This window comes from Neopelma chrysocephalum, unplaced genomic scaffold, assembly GCF_003984885.1.
Source record: "Neopelma chrysocephalum unplaced genomic scaffold, ASM398488v2 Primary Assembly neopelma1_96738, whole genome shotgun sequence".
In the NCBI taxonomy this organism is placed as follows: Eukaryota; Metazoa; Chordata; class Aves; order Passeriformes; family Pipridae; genus Neopelma; species Neopelma chrysocephalum.
Genome location: NW_020925382.1, coordinates 446,061 through 468,603, shown reverse-complemented (window position 1 = coordinate 468,603; position 22,543 = coordinate 446,061). Strand labels below are relative to the sequence as shown.

Genomic DNA, 22,543 nt, shown 5'->3' with positions numbered 1-22,543 from the left:
ATAGCCCTCCTGTAATCCAGGAGGGACAGTTTGCGACCTGCTGAGCCACTTGGATCCTCACAAGTCTATAGGGGACCTCACTGAGCAGCCTGAAGTCTGTTCTCCTCATATCCAGGGTTGAAGTTTTGCTGGCACTTTTCCTCCTGTCAACGGAGATTTTAAACTCAATTGCTTCGTGGTCTCTGTGGCCAAGACTACCTCCAATCCCCACTTCATTTATGAGACCCTTTCTGTTAACAAGCAACAAATCAAGGAGGGCACCCCTTTTCTTGTTGGCTCGCTTATTACCTGTACCATGAAGTTATCACCCAGGTGTTTTAGCAATCTTCTGGACCTGTTTGTGCCAGTTGTGTCGTATTCCCATTTAACATCCGGCAAGTTAAAGTCCCCCATAAGGACAAGGGCAGTTGATCTGGAAGTGGCCCTTAGTTCCTCAAAGAATAATTTGTCGGTGTCATCATCCTGGCTAGGTCTATAGCAGACTCCCATGGTGACATCTGCATTATTTATTTGTCCATTACTCTTTACCCAGAGGCTCTTAGCTGTGCCACTGACAACTGCGAGCTCCAGACATTCCAGCCCCTCCATTGCATACAATGCCACACTCCCCTCCACCTCACCTGCCCTTCCTATACCTCCTGAAGAGACTGTAATCATCCATCATGGCACATCAGTCTTGAAATAATTCAAGGCTGTACAATCACAGTCTCAAAGCCTCCAGAAGTCCTTGCTATTTCCATTTCAGAAGTACAGAAATTCAGTCTGTACCCATACCTTTGGTAATTGCCTCACATTTCTATGTTATATAAGAAAGTTTAGATATTATAACATCCTTCCTGTGATTTTTCTCTGAACTGGTGTCTAGTGCCATTCTTTTTGTCCTCCCAAACAAACAATTATTTTGCTAATTTTCTTTATCAAAGTTTGCAACTTCTCAACCAGACTTTCAAGGATGAATGAGAATAGCAACAAAAAGCTCAGTGTAAATACTTGATGTTTGTTCATCAGTGGAAAATTTATCAGCATAACCATTTGCTTATAGGCCAAAACCTCACTGTCAGGGATCATATATTCTAAGTAGCACTAATTATCCACAAATCTTCAATACGTTTCTAAAATGCAAAATTAGAGGAAGTAAACATCTGTCAAGATTCTTGCAGCATCAAGAACTGGTCCTTTTGATCAGGGTTCATTAATTTCTTTAAGAAGGCAAAATGGTAGCATTATTAGTAACAGTATTTCAGTTGTGTGCTTTATCAATGTGAAAAGTAAAGCTAACATACAGGTAAATCAAAAAGCTCCTCTTCCACTTTTTCAGCCTCTTGAATGCTGAAATGTTACAATCTGAATTGTACAATCAGATTGTTTTCAGAAATATTCTGAAGAGGTATCCCTTCAAAACGAGTTCCAAGACAACCAATTGAAACAGCAGCAACTTTAACCAGAAAAATAATTCAAATATTCTTCTAGCTGAGTGGTAATCATATATTTAAGTGGAAGTAGCTTAGATTCACAATGTTGTTAAACTGATAAGCTCAACAAACATCGATTTTGTGCACTGACATAAAGAAAAACAACCACATTTAGTCTTTGTCATTTACACAAGTCTCATGGCAAGTCCTTTAGCACAAGACTTCCTAAAATACTGATGCTGCTGGCATGCTATACAACTACTTCTCACTTGCATTTGAGCCACATTTTTTCTGTTTACCACAGTATATGCCTGCAGAAGATGAACCACAGAGATCATTTAGCAGTCACAGGATCACAGAATAATTCAGTTACTAAGTGTCTGTAGTGGGTTTCTGTGGCTGGGTTTAGGTAGTGGGGGGGCTACAGGGGTGGCTTCTGTTAGAAGCTGATAGAAGCTTCCCCTGTCCTGTGGAGCCAATGCCAGCCGGCTCCAGGACAGACTTCCTGCCGCTGTCCAAGGCCGAGCCAATCAGGAGTGATAGTAACGCCTCTGTGATAACATATTTAAGAACAAGAGGTTGTTGCGCAGAAGAATTCCAGCCAGGGAAGAGCGGAGTGAGAACATGGGAACAACAAGGTAGACACCAAGGTCAGTGCAGAAGGAGGGGGAGGCTGTGGCCCCTGCAGCCTGTGATGAAGACCATGGTGAAGCAGACTGTCCCTCTGCAGCCCATGGAGGACCATCGGGGTGCAGAGACCCACCTGCAGCCCATGGAGGAGCCCGTGGATGCATGAGGGAGGCTGTGACCCCGTGGGAGGCTCAAGATGGAGCAGGGTCCTGCTGGAGACCTGCGGCCCATGGAGAGGGAAGCCCACGCTGGAGCAGGTTTTTCCTGGGTAGGACTTGTGGCCCCTGTGGGGGACCCACGGTGGAGCAGCTCATTTGTGAAGGACTGCACCCCATGGAGGAGTGACCCACAGGACAGCAGTTTGGGAAGAACTGTTGCCTGAGGGATGGCCTCACACCAGAGAGGTCCGTCAAGGACTGTCTCCTGTGGGAGGGACCCCACGGGAGCAGGGGCAGGACTCCTCTCCCTGAGCAGCGGCAGAAACAACAACTGACCGTAACCCCCATTCCCTGCCTGCTGCACCACTAGGGGGGAGGAGGGAGAACATGGAAGGAGGGGTGAGGGGGAAGGTGTTTTTAAGACTGTTTTATTTCTCACTCTTTGGCTCTTATCCTGTTAATAATAAATGTAATTAATATCCCCACTTTGAGTCTGTTTTGCCCGTGAAGTTAATCAGTAAGTGACCTCTCCCAGCTCTTATCTCAACTCATGAATCCTTAGCTGGTTTTTCCTCTCTCCTCTGTCCAGTTGCAGAGGGAGAGTGAGAGAGTGGCTTTAGTGGGTACCTGGCATCTAGCCAGGGTCAACCCACTACAGTGTCCTAATTACAGGGGCTGGGACCAGTTTATCACTATGTGAGTATAACCAAAACTGTGTATTCTACACCCTGTATGTCATTTCTGATGGACTGTTAATAAACGCATTGTTTGCAGCAGATGCCCAGGGCACACCTGACACCTCAGGCTACAAACTGGGTGTTAAAGAAACCCTTCGAGGCAGGGGAGTGTTCTTTTGTTTTCACACCAATGACAGCTATGATAACTCCCCTCCAGAAAGGCATTAACACCTTCACACCCAGCCTGAGGGGTCACCTCTGGTAATGAGCCACCTTGGACTGGCATAAAAGGCAGCTGCAACACCTAGACCATCAAAGATTCCAAAATTATCCCATGACTCACAGATTTAAATCACCCATTGTGAAACTCCCCACCCTGGGGGAGGTACTGGGCATTCCCACCTGAACCGGAGCATATATATAAACTTTGGGTTTTGGGACTTCTGGTACCACTCGCCATATTGAGAGGAGGACCTGAACTTAAACAGGACTGCAACTGCCACTCTCGACAGGACTGAAATCATTACTTCAACAGGACTGCGACCATCATCTGGACCAATAGGTTTTCCTTTCATTTTACTTTGCACCCAGGGGGGCCACGTGATGCTCAACACGGGCGAACGAACACCATTCTGTTCTTGTCCCAGAGTGCTGGTTTATACATCTGTCTTTGGAGGTTAAAAATAGTTTTCTCTGTATCATTGTATTTATTGGAATCTTCTTAGTAAATTGTAACTCTGACTTGTAATCTTTTGAGCTGGGTTTATTTCTCCCGCCATAATGGCTAGGATTCGCGAACGAAGATTTGGGAAGGGCTCTACCCACATTTGTTACAAGCATGCTGGTGGCTAAAAAGGCCAGTACGAGATAGACACGTCCGATTGCAAAAGGCACAGCAGGACTCCTTAGGTGGTATATTCTGCAAGACACGGTTCCTTCTGCGTTGTCTTTTCTCCTCAAGAGTGATCCTGCGTGCTTTCTCAAAAGCAGCAGCAGCGTTATAGATAGTCTGTCTCCAGGCCGCCCGATTGGACGCCAGAATAGACCAGTTATGTTGGTCAATATGGCCAAGGCTGAGATGTTGTTTCAGGGAGTCCTTGTATCTTTTCTTCGGGGCTCCTCTCATGCGGCAGCCGGTGGCAAGTTCACCATAAAGCATGATCTTAGGGAGGCAGTAATCCTTCATCCTTGAGACGTGTCTTGCCCAATGCAGCTGTGTTCTCAGCAACATAACCTCAATATTTGTAACTGCTGTTTGTTCTAGAACAGATGTATGGGTCACATAATCTGTCCAGTGGATGTTTAGGATTATACGGAGACAGCGTTGATGGAAGCATTCTAAGAGTCGCAGGTGGTGGTGGCAGATGACTCATGATTCTGTGCTGATTTAAAAGTTAACCAGCAGGGGAAATGAACTCAACTCAAAAGAGAGATTATAAGTCAGAATAACAATTTATTAAAATAATACAATAAGTACGATTATACAGACAGACAATTAGTTTTAACCCGCAAAACCCAAATGTATAACCCAGCACCCTGGGGCATGAACCAAAATGGTGTTCCTTGGCCCCCCCCCGAGTCCAAAGTAAAGGGAGAGGGGAAAAACCTGCTGGTGGGAGAGCTGCTGCAGTCTGGTCAGAAAGTGGTGATTGCAGTCCAGTTGAGGGTGGTGGTCTCAGTCTGGTTGAGAGCAGTGAGCTGCAGTCTGGTTGAGAGCGGTGGTCTGCAGTCTTCCTCTGGATCCCACGAGTGGTGCCAAGGTTCCGAAACTCCCAGTTTATATATTCTCCAGTTCAGGCGGGAGTGCTCAGTCCCTCCCTCAGAACGGGGAATTTCATAAAAGGGCATGAGGATGCTCAGTCCCTCCCTCAGAGTGGGGAATTCCATAAAAGGGTATGAGGACAGGAACATCTTCCCACCTCGCAGGCCTCTACAGACAACAGTTTCTGGGAAATGGCATGGAAGGCTAAAGAATACACAGTTTTGGGTTACACCCATCCAGTGATGAATTGGCCCCAGCCATTCTAACTAGGACAGATTTGGATCCATATAAAAGAGTAGACAGCACTATGGCTCTGTAAACACTGATCTTGGTACTTTTCTTCAGGTGTTTATTTCGCCAAACTCTTTTATGGAGTTTTCCGAAAGCACTATATGCCCTTGCTAAGCTGTTGTCTATCTCTCCGTCAATCTTACCATCCGAGGAGATGAGGCTACCTAGGTAATTAAAATGCTGGACTGATTTGAGCTCTGATTGGCCAATGGTGATATGGGGATGATGGAAGACTTCCTGAGGTGCAGGTTCATAGAGAACTTCTGTCTTCTTTAAGCTGACTTCCAGCCCAAAAAGCTCAGCAGTGTCTGCAAAGCAGGATGTTAAGCGCTGCAGAGCTGCTTCTGTGTGGGCAACAAGGGCAGCGTCATCAGCATAAAGCAGTTCCTGGACAAGATGGTTTAAGGTCTTAGTACAGGCCTTCAGTCACCTTAGGTTGAATAGGGTTCCATTAGTATGATACTGAATGAAGATACCATCCTGATCATCGAGGTCTGCCGTGGTCCTTTGGAGCATCATGCTGAAAAAGATTGTGAATAGGGTTGGTGCAAGAACGCAGCCTTGTTTCACACCACTGGTTATTAGGAAGGGTTCAGAAAGTGCATCGCCATATCTGACTTGGCCGTGCTGATCCTCATGAAGTGAGATGATCATTTTAAGGAACTTGGGGGGACATCCTAAATGTTCCAAAATCTGCCATAGACCTTTTCTGCTCACAGTATCGAAAGCCTTGGTGAGATCAACAAAGGTTACATAGAGACCTTTGTTCTGTTCCCTACACTTCTCGTGCAGTTGTCTGAGAACAAATACCATGTCTGTGGTACTCCTGTTGGCTCTGAAACCACATTGGCTTTCAGGTAGAATTCCTTCTGCTACACCAGGTATTAGTCTGTTCAAAAATATTCTTGCCAGGATTTTGCCAGCAATGGAGAGCAGATTAATACCACGGTAATTTGAACAGTCAGATTTAACTCCTTTCTTCTTATACAAAGTGATGATGACTGCATCACGAAGGTCTGATGGTAGTTCGCCTAGTTCCCAACAGCGCACCACAAAGTCATGAAATTTAGCATGGAGTGCTTGGCCCCCATGTTTCCAGACTTCGGGTGGAATTCCATCAACTCCAGCTGCCTTGCCAATTTTCACCTGCTGTATGGCCTTAAGGGTTTCTCCCAAAGTGGGGGCAATATCCAATTCATTCTTCACCGGTTGCTGTGAGATGGACTGAATTGCTGAGTCTTGAACTACACGGTTGGTACTGAAAAGAGTCGGAAAGTGTTCAGACCATTGATTCAGAATGGAGGTTTTACCTGTGAGAAGCATTTGGCCATCTGTGCTGAGTAGAGGGCTTTGGACCTGGTATGTAGGCCCATATGCTGTTTTCAAGGCCTCATAGAATCCTTTGTGATCACCCGTATCGGTGCATAATTGAATTTTTTCAGCTAGATTGATCCACCACTTGTTCTGGATGTCACGGAGTTTCTGTTGGAACTTGCTGCATGCAAGACGAAAGGCTGCTTTTCTTACGTGACGGGATGGCAGTGCAAGGTGTGCTTGGTGAGCAGATCTCTTCTTCCTCAGCAATTACTGGATCTCTTGATTGTTTTCATCAAACCAGTCCTTGTTCTTCTTGAAGGAGAACCCTAAGGATTCTTCAGAGGACTGCTGGATGCTGTTTTTAATATGGTGCCAAAGTGTTTCAGGACAGGGATCTATAAAATCTATGGAATGATTTTCAAGCCTAGTTTGAAGATTTGCCTGGAATCTGTCTCTCACTGTGGCTGACTGGAGATTGTTAACTTGGAGTCTCCTCCTTGGGATACTGCCCCTTTTAGGTTTGGACTTAAGATTGAAGTTTACAGTGCACAAGTCGATGGTCTGTTTGGCATTCTGCACTAGGCATCACGCAGGTATGATGGACATCGCGGACATCTCTCCGTTGCACCAAGACGTAATCAATGAGGTGCCAATGCTAAGATCTAGGATGCATCCAGGTTGTCTTCAGACTATTTTTCTGCTGAAAGAGTATTAGTGATGGTGAGCTGTTGCTCTGCACAGAATTCTAGCAGAAGGCGACCATTATCGTGGTCCGAATGACCTGTCGGCAGGTTTTCGAGTTTAGGGACAATGGAGTTTTTAATCATGAAGCCAACTCCTGAAAGATGCCTTTCAGTTCTGGGTTTACCTGACCAAAAGAGTGTGTAACCGGCGCCGTGTTCTCTAAGGCTGCCTTCCTCGTGGAGACGAACTTCACTGAGAGCAGCAATGTCGATGTTGAGATGTGATAGTTCGTGGGCGATTAGGGCAGAGTGACGCTCAGGGCATCCACTATTCGCAGAATCAAGCATGGTTCTGATATTCCAACATGCTAGAGTCAGTTTAGGTACACCTTTGGAGGCAGGTGTATGCCTTTGTCTCTTGATCTTTGTATGATCGCATTAGTAGAAGATGCCCGTTGGCTGCGGTTAACCAACCGGGTGAAGGGTGGAGATGAGCTTTGGTTAGGCCACCTTTTCTAGGCCCCTCTCTGAGTGGAGTAAGCAGTGCTCTTCTTGAAAAAGGCTGCTTGGACATTCAGGATGCTGCCCGAAGAGACTGTCATCTCCGGGGTCAGTCTCTAGCGACCAATGTCCTGAACTGCCTGCATGCAGGGTTGGGTCTGTGGCTTCCAGTGCACCTTATCACCTGCCATTTCGACCCTTGCCTGTTACTACAGGGCTTTACAAATGTGGATATCACCCTCGAACCTGCACAATGGATTTTTTAGGTGAGACGCAGCATGTGCAGAACTGGACCCACTCTTTAATCCTAAGGTTCATCTGTCAGGGCCTAGCAAGCTTGGATGCTGACAGCGAGGTCCTTAGGAGGTAGGTTTGATTAGAGTGTCCTTCTCTTGGATGGTCTTACAGGGCTAAGCGAGCTCCATCTGCCCAGGTTTGGAATTAGAGTTGTCCTTCTCCTAGGATGACTGCCAGAAGGCTAGCGAGCTCATCCTGTCCATGGATAGATTTTATCTGATCCTTTGGTTTGGACCTGTCTGGCATGGGAGACCCTACTGAAGGCATGTACCATCTCCAGCATAGCTTGCAACTGTGTAGGTGTACACAGGCTTCTTTCCCACTCAAAACGGTTAGGGTAAGCCTTTCATTCCCTACTTTTTCTCCACCCATCTATACTCAAACCCAGGGAAATACCCAGGAACATCCCTCTGTCCTGACCATCCTTTCGGGACGCAATAAATAAATCCTAAACAAACCGAACCTGGGCAGTAGCTGCAGGTGAGCCAAAAACAAACCGTTTCGGCCCCTGCACCCACCCGGGGCTCGGGTGCCTCCCATGGCCCCAGCCCAGCCAAAACCCTCCAACCCCCCAGAAGAACCCACTATCCACCCTGGTCTTATCCTCCCCCCACCGTGTTACCACAGATCTTCCCTCGCACTGCTCACCTGTGACACTCCATACAGGACTGCCCTGCTCGCCCTCCCGCCGGTCTGAGGACCCCCACGGCCCGCCTGACACTCTTCCCCTCCCCTAAATTGTACTGGGAAACCTCTGTGTGCTCCATAGTTCTTCCTCTCCTCTCCCACAAGGGCGCAGTCCTTACCGGCGGTCACGCGGGGCAGCCCAGCGGCCAGCATGTGGCCCCCCAGTGCAGCTCCGGCGACCAGTGCGTGGCCCCCCGGTGCAGCTCTGGTGGCCAGTGCCATTTCTCCTGTCAGTTTACTTTTAAACTAGCACATTAAGGAACTTCAGGAGGCCTTTAGTTGATCCTCATGCTCAAAGCAGGGTGAGCAAAACCATCTGTCTTGGTTCTGGCCAGGACAGGGTTAATTTTTGCAGTAGCCAGGAGGGGCCGTGGCCGGGACCTGGAGGTTATTCTATACCATGCCCTGTCATTGCCAGGGGCAGGGGAAGGGGACTCCGTCTTCCAGCGGAAAGGGGTTCCTTCCAGTGGAGAGAACATGGCTGAGGGAGCTGTCCGGTATTGTCTATTATTGGGTGGTTTCCATGTGAATCGTTTCTTTTCTTATACTCTGTCATTAGTATTGTTGCTGTTACTGTTAATTTTCTTATCTTATTGCTGTTTCCAGTAAATTGTTCCTACCTCAACCCATGATCTTTACCTTTTGTGCCTCATATTGTCCTCTCCAGCCTGCTGCAGGGGGAGGGGGAGGGGAAAATGGGGGAGCAAGCAAGTGGCACGTGGTTTGGAGAGTCTCAGTGAGGGCACTGAATTGGGGAGTACCATTCCTAAACCACAACACCATGTTATGCAGGGCTTTATCCAGACTGGTCTTGAAAACCTCCAAGGATGAAAAATGCACAGATTCTCTGGGTTTTTCCAATGCTCGACTGTCCTGATAGTGAAAAAGGTTTTCCTTCTACCTAGTCAGAACCTCCCATTTCAGTATAAGTCCATTGTCTCTCATCCTTCCTCCACAACACTGTGGAAAGCCTGACTTAGGTCTTCCTGATAATCTTCTCATAGGTATGAGGAGACTGCTTTAAGGTCTGTCTGTCCACTGTACGTCATCCTGTCTGTGTCCCTGTCATCATCATCCCTGTCCCCCCTCAAAGACTTGTCTTATCCCAGCTGCACAAGCCCAATACCCTCACCTTCTCTGGAATCTCCCCCATCTCCTCTTCTCCCTCTCCACCTAACCTGACCACCCACAAAGACTTAATTTTTTTGGGAGGCTAAAGAGAAGAAAACACTGTTGCATCTTTTTACTAGTGCCATGTAAATACATAAACACTGAAAACCTAGATTAGTAAGAATGTGTCCAAACCCCTACCTTACTAAATCTCATCTATCTCAGTCATTGCTTCTTAGGGATAATATTAAAAACAGCAGTATGCATTACATATTTTAGCATAAAGAATTATTTTCTCATCTGGCCGACAGTTTACCCTATTCCTTCTCCACAGCTAAGGTTTTCAGGCTTCATTTATGTTATATTGTGTTCATTGAACTACTTTTAATTTCACATTCATAAAATTTGATGATTGCAATCAAGACAAGCATTGCATGTTAAAACACTTTTGAGCTGGTTAAGAGTTCAATACTTGTAATGCTGCCTTTAAATTTTTATTTATGTAGAGCAACTGAAATAATTATTATCTTTTAATCCTCATATTGGAAAGGATTTAAAATTATTGTGTCCTCCATGAATTTGAGCTTTGTTTTGAAGTATGATTAGTCAATTTTTGAAACTTCAAAAATTTCTTCTGAATCAGGGATCAAAATAATTTTGTATCCATAACTTAATGACATACACTTTAGTACTACTGGAATACACAAGTTGGGAGAATTAACTAAATACCTCTTTAAACTCTGGTTTTTTAAATTAGGAAAAAAATACATTGATATACATGACTGCTAGATTACCTTTAAGGGTTCCATCACTTCCAGCTGGAGAGCAGACTGACTGTGGTGACCTCAAGGGAAAAGATGCAGCATTCTTTACTGAAGGATCGCCATCCTAAAGTGACAATGATAAAAAAAGCCCCAAAAACGTTAGGAACATGAACATTTGATAAAATAAAAACTGAAATTAGTACATATACTGATAAAATGGATTGGATGAAAAAGCATACGCAAACAATTAGTCTTAAGAATTTAGAACCTGGGTCCCCAGCACAGGAAGGACATCAACACATTGGAGCGAGTCCAGAGGACGGTAATAAAGATGGTCAGAGGGATGGAGCACCTCTCCTATGAGGGCAGAATTAGGACTGTTCAGCCTGGAGAAGGCACCAGGGAGACCTTAGAGGACCTTCCAGTACCTGAAGGGAGCCTACAAGAAAGCTGGAGAGGGACTTTTGACAAGGACATGTAGTGATAGGACAAGAGAAAGTAGCTTTACACTCAAAGAGGGTAGATTTAGATTGGATATTAGGAATAAATAAATTCTTCCCTGTGAGGGTGGTGAGGCCCTGGCACAGGTTGCCCAGAGAAGCTTTGGATGCCCCATCCCTGGAAGTGTCCAAGGTCAAGTTGAATGGGGCTTGGAGCAACCTGGTCTAGTGGAAGGTGTCCCTGCCCATGGCAGGGGGTTGGAATGACACGATCTATAAGGTCCCTTCCAATCTAAACCATTCTGTGATTCTCAAGTTTCTCAAAAAATGGTCCTTAAATTGAGTATACGTGCAGTGAGCCTTCAAGTCTATGCTTGCTGATTTAGTAGAATCAAATATTGTAAATATACAATATCTGGTAGGTATTCATAATTTTTAAGGAACAAAATCCTAAAACTAAGAAAAAAACTAAACTATAAAATTTTTAGATTTTATGATTTAATAATCCTTGTTCATAACTATCTCTGTCAATGGTCACACTGCTTCTAAAAAGGCTGCAACATTATGATTAACCTTATTATTCATACACAGATGCAAAACTTCTTCATTATTCCAACTTCTTCAAACTGTTTTCTGCAGGATTGCTACTCAAATCAGTTTTTAAAGGTATAATTAATTTTTACCCTTAGTATTTATCCCATTAAACCGAACAATGATGGTATGTTTTATCTTCTCATAGTCAGTTTTGAATGAGTTTCATAGAATCCTTAGGGTTGGAAAAGATCTTTGAGATCATCAAGCCCAACTTATAACCCAGCACCACCACTGTGTTTACCACTAAACCAAGTCGTCAAGTGCCATATCCACATGTTTTTTGAACAATTCCAGGGATGGTGACTAAACTACTTCCCTGGGCAGTCTGTTCCAATGCTTCATAATCCATTCCATTAAGAAAGTTTTCCTAATATATTATCTAAACCTCCCCTGACACAACTTGAGGCTCTTTCCTCTTGTTCTATTGTCACCTAGGAGAAAAGGCTGACCCCCATCTCACTATAACCTCTTTCAGGGAGTTGTAGAGAACAATATGGTCTCCCCTGAGCCTCCTTTTCTCCAGGCTAAACATCCCCAGCTCCCTCAGCTGCTCCTCACAGGACTTGTGCTCCAGACCCTTCCCCAGCTCCCTTGCCCTTCTCTGGACTTGCTCCAGCCCCTCAATGTCTTTCTTGTCATGAGGGGCTCAGAACTGGACACAGCACTCAAGGTGGGGCCTCACCAGTACCAAGTACGTGAGGACAATCACTTCCCTGGTCCTGCTAGCCCCACTATTTCTAATACAAACCAGGATGCCATTGGCCTTCTTGCCCACCTGGGCACATGTTGGCTCATATTCAGCCAGCTGTTGACCAGCACCCCCATGTCCTTCTCCACTGGGCAGCTTTCCAGCCATTCTGCCCTCAGCACTGCAGGGGGTTCTTGTGATGGAAATGCAGGACCTGGCACTTGGTCTTGTTGAACCTCATACAATTGGCATCAGTCCATTGATCCAGCCTGTCCAGATCCCTCTGCAGAGCCTTCCTGCCCTGCAGATCAACACTCCTGCCCAACTTGTTGTCTGGGAACTTACTGAGGGTGCATTCAATCCCCTTATCCAGATTATTGATAAAGATATTAAACAGGACTGGCCCCAATACTGAGCCCTGGGGAACCCCACTGGTGAGTGACTGCCAGCTGGATGCAGCACCATTCCCCACCACTCTCTGGGCCTGGCCATCCAGAGAGTTTTTTACCCAGCAAACACTGCACCTGTCCAAGCCATGGGCTGCCAGTTTCTCCAGGAGAATGTTCTGGTAAATGGTGTCAAAGGCTTTACTAAAGTCCAGGTAAACAACATCCACAGCTTTTCCCTCATCCGTCAGGCAGGTCACCTTATCATAAAAGGAGATCAGGTTGGTCAAGCAGGACCTGCCTTTCCCAAACCCATGCTGGCTGGACCTGATTCCCTGGTTGTCCTCCATGTGTTGCATAATGGCACTCAAGGTGATCTCCTCCATGACCTTTCCCAGCATCATGGTCACGCTGACAGGCCTGTAGTTTCCCAGATCCTCCTTCTGACCCTTGTTATAGATGAGTGTCACATTTGCCAACTTCCAGGCCCTGGGACCTCCACGGTTGACCAGGACTGCTGGTAAATGATTGGAAGTGCCTTAGTGAGATCTTCCACCAGCTCCCTCAGTACTCTTGGGTGGATCACATCCAGGCCCATGGACTTGTGAGGGTCTAAGTGGCATAGCAGGTTGCTGACCATTCCCTCCTGGATTATGGGGGCTTCTTTCTGCTCCCTGCCCTTCAGGTCTGCCTCCCAAGGGACTCTCTCAAGCAGCCTCCTAAATAGGCCAATCTGCCCTCTGGAAGTCCAAGGTGGCAGTTCTGCTGACCCCCCTCCTTACTTGTCTGAGAATCAAAGTGTCATCACATGATCGCTGTGCCCAAGATAGCCACCAACCATCACATCACCCACCAGACCTTCTCTGTTTGCAAACCGCAGGTCCAGCAGGGCACCTCCCCTGGTTGGCTCACTCACCAGCTGTGTCAGGGAGTTCTTCCACACACTCCAGGAACCTCCTGGACTGTTTCCTCTCTGCTGTGTTATATTTATAGCAGACAGCTGGTAAGTTCAAGTTCCCCTCAAGAACAAGGACCAGTAATTGCGAGACTTCTCCCAGCTGCTTATAGAATATTTCATTTGCCTCTTCATCCTGGTTGGATGGTCTATAACAGACTCCCACCAGGAAATCTGCCTTGTTGGCCTTCCCCCTGTTTCTTACCCAAAAGCACTTGATTCTATCATCACCATCATTAAGTTCCAGACAATTGAGACACTCCCTAACACACCGGGCTACCCCATCACCTCTCCTTCCTTGCCAATCCCTTCTGAAGAGTTTATAGCCATCCATTGCAGCATTACGGTTATGCGAGTCATGCCACCATGTTTCCATGATGACTACTATGTAATAGTTTTCCTGCTGCACAATGGCTTCTAATTCCTCCTGTTTGTTACCCACACTGCATGCATTGGTGTACATGCACTTCAGTTGCATTTGCTGATGATACAAAACTGGGGGGAGTGGTTGTACTGCCATTCAGCAGGACCTTGATAGGCTGGAGAATTGGGCAGAGAGAAACCTAATGAAGTTCAATAAGGGCAAGTGTAGGGTCCTGCACCTGGGGAGAAATAACCCCAAGTAGCAGGACAAGTTGGGGGCTGACCTATTAGAGAGCAGCTCTGAGGTGAAGGACCTGGGAGTCTTGGTGGATGACAAGTTGACCATGAGCCAGCAGTGTGCCCTTGTGGCCAGGAGGGCCAATGGGATCCTGGGGTGCATCAGGAAGAGCGTGGCCAGTAGGTTGAGGAAGGTGATCTCCCTCATCCTCTACTCGGCCCTAGTGAGGCCCGATCTGGAGTGCTGTGTCCACTTCTGGGCTCCTCGGTACAAGAAAGACAATGAACTACTGGAGAGGGTCCAGCAGAGGCCACAAAGATGATGAGGGGTCTGGAGCATCTCTCTTATGAGGAGAGTCTGTGAGAGCTGGACCTGGTTAGTCCAGAGAAGAGAAGACTGACAGGGGATCTCATTATTCCATATAAATATCTCAAAGGCGGGTGCCAAGAGGATGGTGCCAGAGTCTTTTTGGTGGTGCCCAGTGACAGGATGAGGAGCAATGGTCATAAATTAAAACATAAGAAGTTTCATCTCAACACGAGGAAGAACTTCTTTCCATTGAGGGTGGCAGAGCACTGGAATGTCTGCCCAGGGAGGTCATAGAATCTCCCTCTGGAGACATTCAAAACCCACCTGGACACATTTCCGTGTCTCCTGCTCTAGGTGGCCCTGCCTTGGCAGGGGGATTGGACTAGATGATCTCCAGAGGTCCTTCCAACCCTGACGATTTGTGATTCTAAGTTCTCATGAACTAGGATGCAGTTGCATTGCATCACAAAATTAGGGGTGAATTTTTTTAAATACTTCCTCTTTAAACATTGTGAAGTAAATTATCCTAAGATTAAAGTTTTCCAAAAATCTTGTCTTAACAAAACCAAGATTCTCTTGAAAGTGTACCTTTAACATAGTTGGGGGATATACATACATTTAATGCTAAGAACAGCTTATTTTGAAGAATTTTCATTGCTGAAGCAGAGACTGAGAAAAATATCTGATGATTGGGTATTATGATAGATTCCTTCATTACAAAACTCTCTTGTTTAACATACTACTTCTTAGCTAATATTTTAAATCAGCATAATTAAAAAAAAAAGACTAACAAAACTAATAACTCTCTTGGAGTTGCAGTGTATTAATCCCTGTAAAGAATTTAGGTAGCCTGGTGTTAGTAGTACACTTGAATTCAACACTGTTTTTTGCTTCCACAAGTTAATTTAGGAAGACAAGAGTTACCCTCAGCTTTCATAATGTAAATAAAACACATCGTTAAAAAAAAAAAAGGTCTGCATACCACCAGGTTTTGATCAAGTTTTGTAACTTATAGGCATCACTATGACCACACAGTTCAAAGAGCTAAAGTCAAAAAATAAAAATGAAACTTAAGTGCTCTCCCCTTTAAAGGTGTTAAGAGATTGTGTGCCAAACTTGTAAAGAAGAATTCAAACATGCTTCATCCACGGGATGAGATGCTCATTAAGATGAAAATTAACAAGTTCAAAACACCATGGGAGAAAGTTGCTGGTTTTTTTTCATTTATCTTCAAGGCCTCAGCAAGAATTTCTCCCAAAGTCACTATGGGAAAACATGTTATAAATAAACCAGGCCATAAAAGCACATAACAGACCTGTAAGAAAAAGTGTTAAAAGAAATTTTTGCCTTTGACCACACTACTATATTACTCAATAGGTTATGCAATTATGTCAAGTCTAATTGACAGTTAAAGGAATCTTCAGAAAGACAAGTTAACTATACACCTATTTAGAATCTAGTATTGTTTTCATCAACATATTGATACAATAATTGCAGAGAAACTCTATAATTTCTTTAAAATAAACTCACATATGAGTAGGATTTTTTACTTTTCATATTTTGATCAGAATGAATGTTACAAACTGTTCCAAAGGGAAGAGATCTAGAAAAAAATTGAAACTTGCACATTAAAGTTTCACATTTGAGTGCACACATCTGAAACTGAAATATATTTTCAATGGTTTTATTCATCAACAGCATCATCATAAAATATCTGACTTCTAGGGCAGCTTAACACATACTTGCTTTATCATAGTAAATATTTGTTTTATCATCATAAACTGATCTAGGTAACATACATCACTACTTAGCCTGTGCACCATTTGTAGGTAGTCTTCATTTGAGCCATGTCTAGAATTATCAGCATGATGATTAGCTGAATTTCCAGACAATTGACTTGAAACTTTATTTTCATGGAGATTCCTCATCCCAGCTGTGACAATGGGACTGGATACCGAAGCTGAAATACAGAAAAATATAAATAACTATACCAATATATTCACACAACAGTTAACTCAAAAATTTCACAGAAAACACCATAATATTAATGAGTTGGATGCAAGAGTTCTGGGATCTGAACAAGAATCCCAACTTTCTTCATTGAATCCTTTTGCCACAAATACCTTGAATAAAATTAGGTATCTAAGATTTGAATTTTCAAGAGGCTTTAAAACCTAAATTCCATGTACAGATTAGACAAGCTTCTTTCCACATCTATCCTAACTACAGTCAGTATCATACACTTATAGGTTATAGAAAACTTTATTTTCCTCTACATAATACATATACACTACCTTTAGTAACTTCCAAGATATTAATGAGATATATAACATTACATATGGAACAGCGATATAAATTCTAAGCACATTGTTAAACTTTAAGAACAGATGATTTAAAAGAATCTAACAAGAATTCTACTTACAAAAAAGGATAACGCCTAGATACTTCATAGTGTTCATGTTGTTCAAGATTGGTTTTAGAAAAAGGAAGAACAAAGATGTCCATTTATTCTGAAGGTCATCTTTGCCAGTTACTGCATACCTTGAATATAAATCTGGACAACTTAGTCTAGCCTACACTGCAAAGGTTTTGTAAAGTTAAATAAGGTGGCAGCAAAACTTACATTACACTGGCAAAAATTAGGTTTTTGCTAATACAAATAATTGCCATAGCTAACAAATAAAAGTTTTAGGGTTTTTTTTATTTTTCTATTGTCATGTATACGTGACAAATATGCAAAATCGGTGTACGTAGAAGAGGAGCAGTAATGCCAAGGTCGTGGGTTTGATCCCCGTATGGGCCATTCACCCAAGAGTTGGACTTGATGATCCTTGTGGGTCCCTTCCAACTCAGAATATTCTGTGATTCTGTGTGTTTGATGATTTCTTCTTCCTTCGTTTGGGTTTTTTTTGAAATAAAATAAATACTACCACTCTGTACAGTCAGGAAAGCAAAGCTTAAACATACCCAAAAAATTCCCTATCAACTCCAAGATTTGCATTAAGCATGTGACTCCTTCAAAGAAATTAGAGAGCCGTGAAACACACACGGAGGTAAAGTTGACATGAGATAGGAGAATAAAATGAATATCAAAGACTTACCTTGCTGCATCTGAGGATGTGGTGTATAACTTGGAGGATGTGAATATGGCATGTATCCTGCAGGACTTTGAGGAGCATATGGACTAGGCACTGGACTATTCTGTTGTGCCAAAAATCTGTTACCAGAGCTTGTTTGTGGTGGCACAAACCGGCTAAAAATAAAAATTAAAAAAGTTTGCAAAGTTGGAAAAGGAAATTTATACAAGTTTCTTATTTCTTTTGGAATATTATACCTTTGGAACATTATAACTTCTGTAAGAGGCAAAATTTCAATGCAATCAAGAAACCCCTTTAAAAGCAGTATTTTCAGCTATCAATACCTTACCAACTTCAATTATTACTTAAGAGCCACAGTTTAGGTATGGCATTAGTAAAAGTAAAGAACAGAATAAAAAGCATTTTAAGACCTCCACCTAGGAAAAGGAAACAATGACAAAATAAGATCTTCAGATTTATTAAAACAAGATATGTAATTTCCCAAAGTTAGTCCTAGAAGTTTGAATGAAGGTGACAGCTAAGGTTTAATTATCATATAACAACTATCTTGCTAGGATTAACAAGGAGCCATCTACTCTAAATATGATTTTTCTAGTAAGATTTCAAAGAACTTCATTTAACAAAACAATACTGCCAAGATATAGGAATGTGATAGGCAGGACCTGACCCAAAGTCTACTGAATATATCTTATTCTTTCACTGGCTTTATCTCAGACTCCTAAAGATAGAAAGTCATAAAAACAAAATAGGCATATGACAATAATACATGTACATTATAACCTACATTCTTATATGAGCTTTTTCAAAACAAAAATTAAAAAAAAATATACTTCAGAAAGTACATGCTTTCACAATCCTTGCTTTTAGATAGGAACTCTATGAAGGTAAGCTTCCATAGATAGAAATAGCAAAGTATATAACACAAGGATTTTGCAAGGATTTCAATAAGACCTAGCATATTGTAATATTCACTATTCAAAAAATTTTTTTCAATATCACTTTTAGATATAAAAGTAAAAATTTGTACTGTTTTTTTGTGCAGATACAGAGTATTTAATTTGACAAAACAATTTCAGTAAGTGAAATAAGTTTATTTTAATAATGATATCTAATAACTGGAAATTAAATGTTACAGCCCAGTAACTGGGTTGAAACTACATGCAGAATTCTTTCCTCTAGTCCAGAGTACTTTATTATATTAACAAAGATTGAGGGAGCTGGGATAGTTTAGCCTGGAGAAAAGGAGGCTCAGGGGACACTTTATCGCTGAAAGGAGGTTGTAGCAAGGTGGGGGTCAGTCTCTTCTTCTAGGTAACAAGTGATAGGACAAGAGGAAATGGCCTCAAGGTACTCCAGGGGAGGTTTAGATTGGATATTAGGAAAAATTTCTTCACCAAGAGGTTTGTCAACCACTGGCACAGGCTGCCCAGGGAAGTGGTTAAGTCACCAACCCTGGAGGTATTTGAAATACATGTTCATGTGTCACTTAGGGACATGGTTTAGTGGTGGACCTGGCAGTGTTAGATTAATGGTTGGACTTGATGATCTTAGAGGTCTTTTCCAAACTAAATGATTCCATAACTACATGCTACTTGCTGACACTCAAAGTTTGAAAAAGAACCAGAAAATTGATGAGGAAGTTGCTGGAAGACCGGCCAAATTACTGGGCCTATCTTCCTCTGAGCAACCTTTTGGATAATTGTTACAGCAGTATTCCATGTTTTTACAAGCCTTCTTTCCCATCCTTCTGTCACACTGGTAATGTTATACATGCTGGAACACACAGCCTCTTCTATCCTCCTGCCACCAGTCTCAACCTCTGCCACAGGTAGAGAATAGCTGAAGGGGTGTCAGGAGGCAGGGGGATTACTTAAGCAGGAAAGAGTTTGCCAAAATTATGGGAGGGAGAGAGAGCGGGGAATCCTGACTAGTTGGAATACAAAGATTAACTCACTAGCAAAAAGATATTTCTTTGACAGTTGAAGAAACTCACCCTGCTGTCAGACAAATGCAAAATATGTCTTGACACTGATCACCTTTCACTCACATACTTGCAACAAGAATTGACTGTCACTGTAGGAAGAATTTGCAGTTTGTTGCCCATTCCACCCCATTTAAAAGAGAGTGTTACCTGGAAGGGCTATGTGAGATAGTGGTTTGTTGATAATTAGAAGATGCAGGACTACCTCTCATGGAATTCTGAGAAATATTAAACTGCGACATCATCATCCCTATTAAGAAGAAGATAGCAGCATTACTTTACATGCATTTCCTTTTCAATTAATGAAGTCTCTCATTTCAGAAATTATTATATACAAAGATATTACAAACTTTAAAACATTATCATCTTTTACCTACAACTGTTAGAAAACATTAAAAAAAGATCGATTTCATATAAGATGTCCATTTTACACCATGACATAAAAAGAGTGTTCCCTAAAGCAGTGTTAATTCAGTTATAAATATCAATGGCAGTTCCTTCATCTGTTCCTTAGCCAAAAACGTGCTAGTAAATAGAGAGATTTTATAACAGGACATATACTTCACACTCCAGACTGATTTGTGGAATACTCATTGTACCAATAAGATTTGGAAACTTCACAACAAGTCAGAAGAACACAGAAAACTTATCTCCCATTTTTAGAACAAGTACAGCAAACAGTCATCTCGGGCTGAGTGGTGCAAGATATTCTCCCTTTTCCCCTAATACCTTAGTAGTTCTTTTCTACCCAGGGACAACAGCTTTCTATTCCACCTAGACCACACTTATAAAGAATGTTATCAAAGAAGGTGCTGAAATATTTTCAATTGCAAAGAACCACCAATATCCCATCTGTAGACTTCAACAGCCTGTAGATTTCCACAGTCATGCTTTGAAAATTCAGGAGTTGTACTAGATGGCAAGCCACAAGTACAAATGGGACTGAAATCAACTTGCATCTTTATTAGGGAGAATTTAAATGAATCATTTTTGTTTCCTCTGTTCAATACAAAGAATTTCTAACCACCACATGACACTGGAAGTTGAAGTGGTACAGGTACACAAAAACTTATATGACTTTTAACCAGGTGATCTTAATGACAGAACTGAATGTCTTGCAGCTAAAACAGCATCAGAATTCACATACACACTGCAGCTTAGGAAGCCACAGCAAGTGATCCAAAGCCATGGGTAAAAGCACATCAGTAGTGCAAATGTTTAAACCAAAGGTTAGATAGATGGCTGACAGTAGTCCCTAACCCAGAGTGTTTGGAAGTCATCAATCTTTGGATTACTATAACCAATTACTGCAATATTCACACAAGCAAAGCTAGTTTTAGAAATCCTCCTTGTCATCCTCTTTTCTCTTCCCCTCTCCCCAAAAGAGAAGTGATGGGATAATCCCCCAGGAATTAAGCCGTTACTACTTCCTGGTATGTATGAAGTGCTGCATTCCAAGTATATTAGCACAGCCCAGAGCAGGAGTGAAATTCTCATATTGTGATGAAAAATAAATAAATAAATAAATAAGATACTTCCATACTTCAGTACAGAGGACATTTCATTGCCCAGAGTAACAGAAGGGGATTCCTCAATTCCTGCAAAATTTGATTAAATGAACACTGGTTGTCTTGCACAGAGGCGAGGAGAAAACTCCAGAGGTTTTGTGTTGGAGGCAGCACCCAGCATGCCCACTGCCTGCTCACCTCTCACAGCCACTCTCACCACAGCTAGATAGAAGTTAGTCAAACTACTAACCTGTCATAGTTTGAAATTGGCCCCCCCTCGAGAGAGAGGGGGGCTCAGAGGTGATTGGGTGCCAGGGTAGTGTTCCCTAGAGGGTCAATCACCATTCATGTTGTTTGCTTCTGCTAAAAATCATATATCACAGCACCGGAAGGGGTTGGCAAGTTCTGTCTTGGTGTCTAGTTGTTGGTGTCTGCTGCGGGTAGGTGGAGAAGGCCAGGGGGTGGTTGGGCTCCCTCTCTCCCCTCCGGGGGGGGAGAGGGGGGCCCTGCGACCCCCCAACTCTGCTTGAGCCGGAGTTGGAAGCAACATTTGGAGTATGTGCTGTGAAGGAAGAGATTCACAGCACCTGAGGTAAGAGGAGAGAGGCAGGCTTTTGTAGCCAAGCTCTCTCCCCCCTCCTTTTCTACAGTAAAGTTGTGGAGGGGGGCTTTTCTGTCCCTCCACTGTAAGTGGAGGAGAGGTTCAGCATTGAAGCTGAGCCAAGTGGACGGACCGTGGAGGTAGGCCCGGCGCTCGGGAGAAGAGTCCCAAGTGAAATTGGAGACGGACCCCCAGAGAGAGAGAAAGGGGTCCGGAGGATGTCTCTGCCACGCAGGACAACCGAAAACCTGAGGAGAAATCCACATGCCAGGACGTGGACGCTTGATAACCAGAACTACACTGCAGCAGCCTACGAACCAAGGTATGAGAGAGAGAGATCACACAGCGGCAGGAGAGCAAGGACTCAAAGCTATCTTCTTGGACTTCATGAGGAGGAGAGACTACAACAAAAGAACTGGAACTTGGTGAGGGGGGAGCATTCAGGCCCAGAACACTCCCACAGAGGGACTGGTTACTTTCCAGCCTTGAAAAGGCTCTTTCCTGGACTAAACTTAAAGGAGGGGCTTGAAAGGACTGATTGATAGAAATGTAATATATATATAGTTGTCTTTAGTTTATATAGTATTTATTTGTGTAAATAAATGTATATACTTCCCCTTTCCCCTACAGAAGCCTCTGATCTGAAAGTTTCTCTCCGGTGTTAGGATAATTGTGGGAAGGGGTGGGGGAAGCCTGAAAATTGGATTTTAGATTTCTAACGTGGTTCAAAGTGCTACATAACCCTTAACATCCGTGTACAGAAAGCTGACAGAATGTGCTGTATGACTATGAACTATACAGAAGTTTAATTTTATGCTTAAAGCAAAGCCTGCACTTTTAAAATACTTGAAAAATATATCTATCTGTTTTCTCCTCTCTAAATTTAAAATGTTTTGAACCAGAGATGCAGTAGTTTTTGCTTTAAAAGAACTACAGAAAATATAAAAATTAATCAATTTTAAATGCCATTTAAAAAACTTAAACTTATTCTGTGACAGGCAGTTCTCATCTCTTTATCTCTGTTGGGGAAGAAACAATACATGAGGGACACAGTCTAGATAACTTTAAAAAAAACAACCAAAGAAAACACACA

General features: G+C 43.2%; 1 protein-coding gene across 1 annotated transcript in view; it reads right to left on the bottom strand.

The window, feature by feature from the left end:
- Positions 1-22,543, bottom strand: part of LOC113981736 (nipped-B-like protein) — a 129,903-nt gene that overhangs the window by 97,223 nt on the left and 10,137 nt on the right. The window contains exons 4-7 of the mRNA XM_027709302.1: positions 19,492-19,591; positions 17,364-17,515; positions 16,062-16,222; positions 10,320-10,413 (exon numbers count right to left, since the gene is read on the bottom strand). Of these exons, the coding sequence (XP_027565103.1) occupies positions 10,320-10,413; positions 16,062-16,222; positions 17,364-17,515; positions 19,492-19,591 (507 nt within the window). The remainder of the gene's footprint in view (positions 1-10,319; positions 10,414-16,061; positions 16,223-17,363; positions 17,516-19,491; positions 19,592-22,543) is intronic.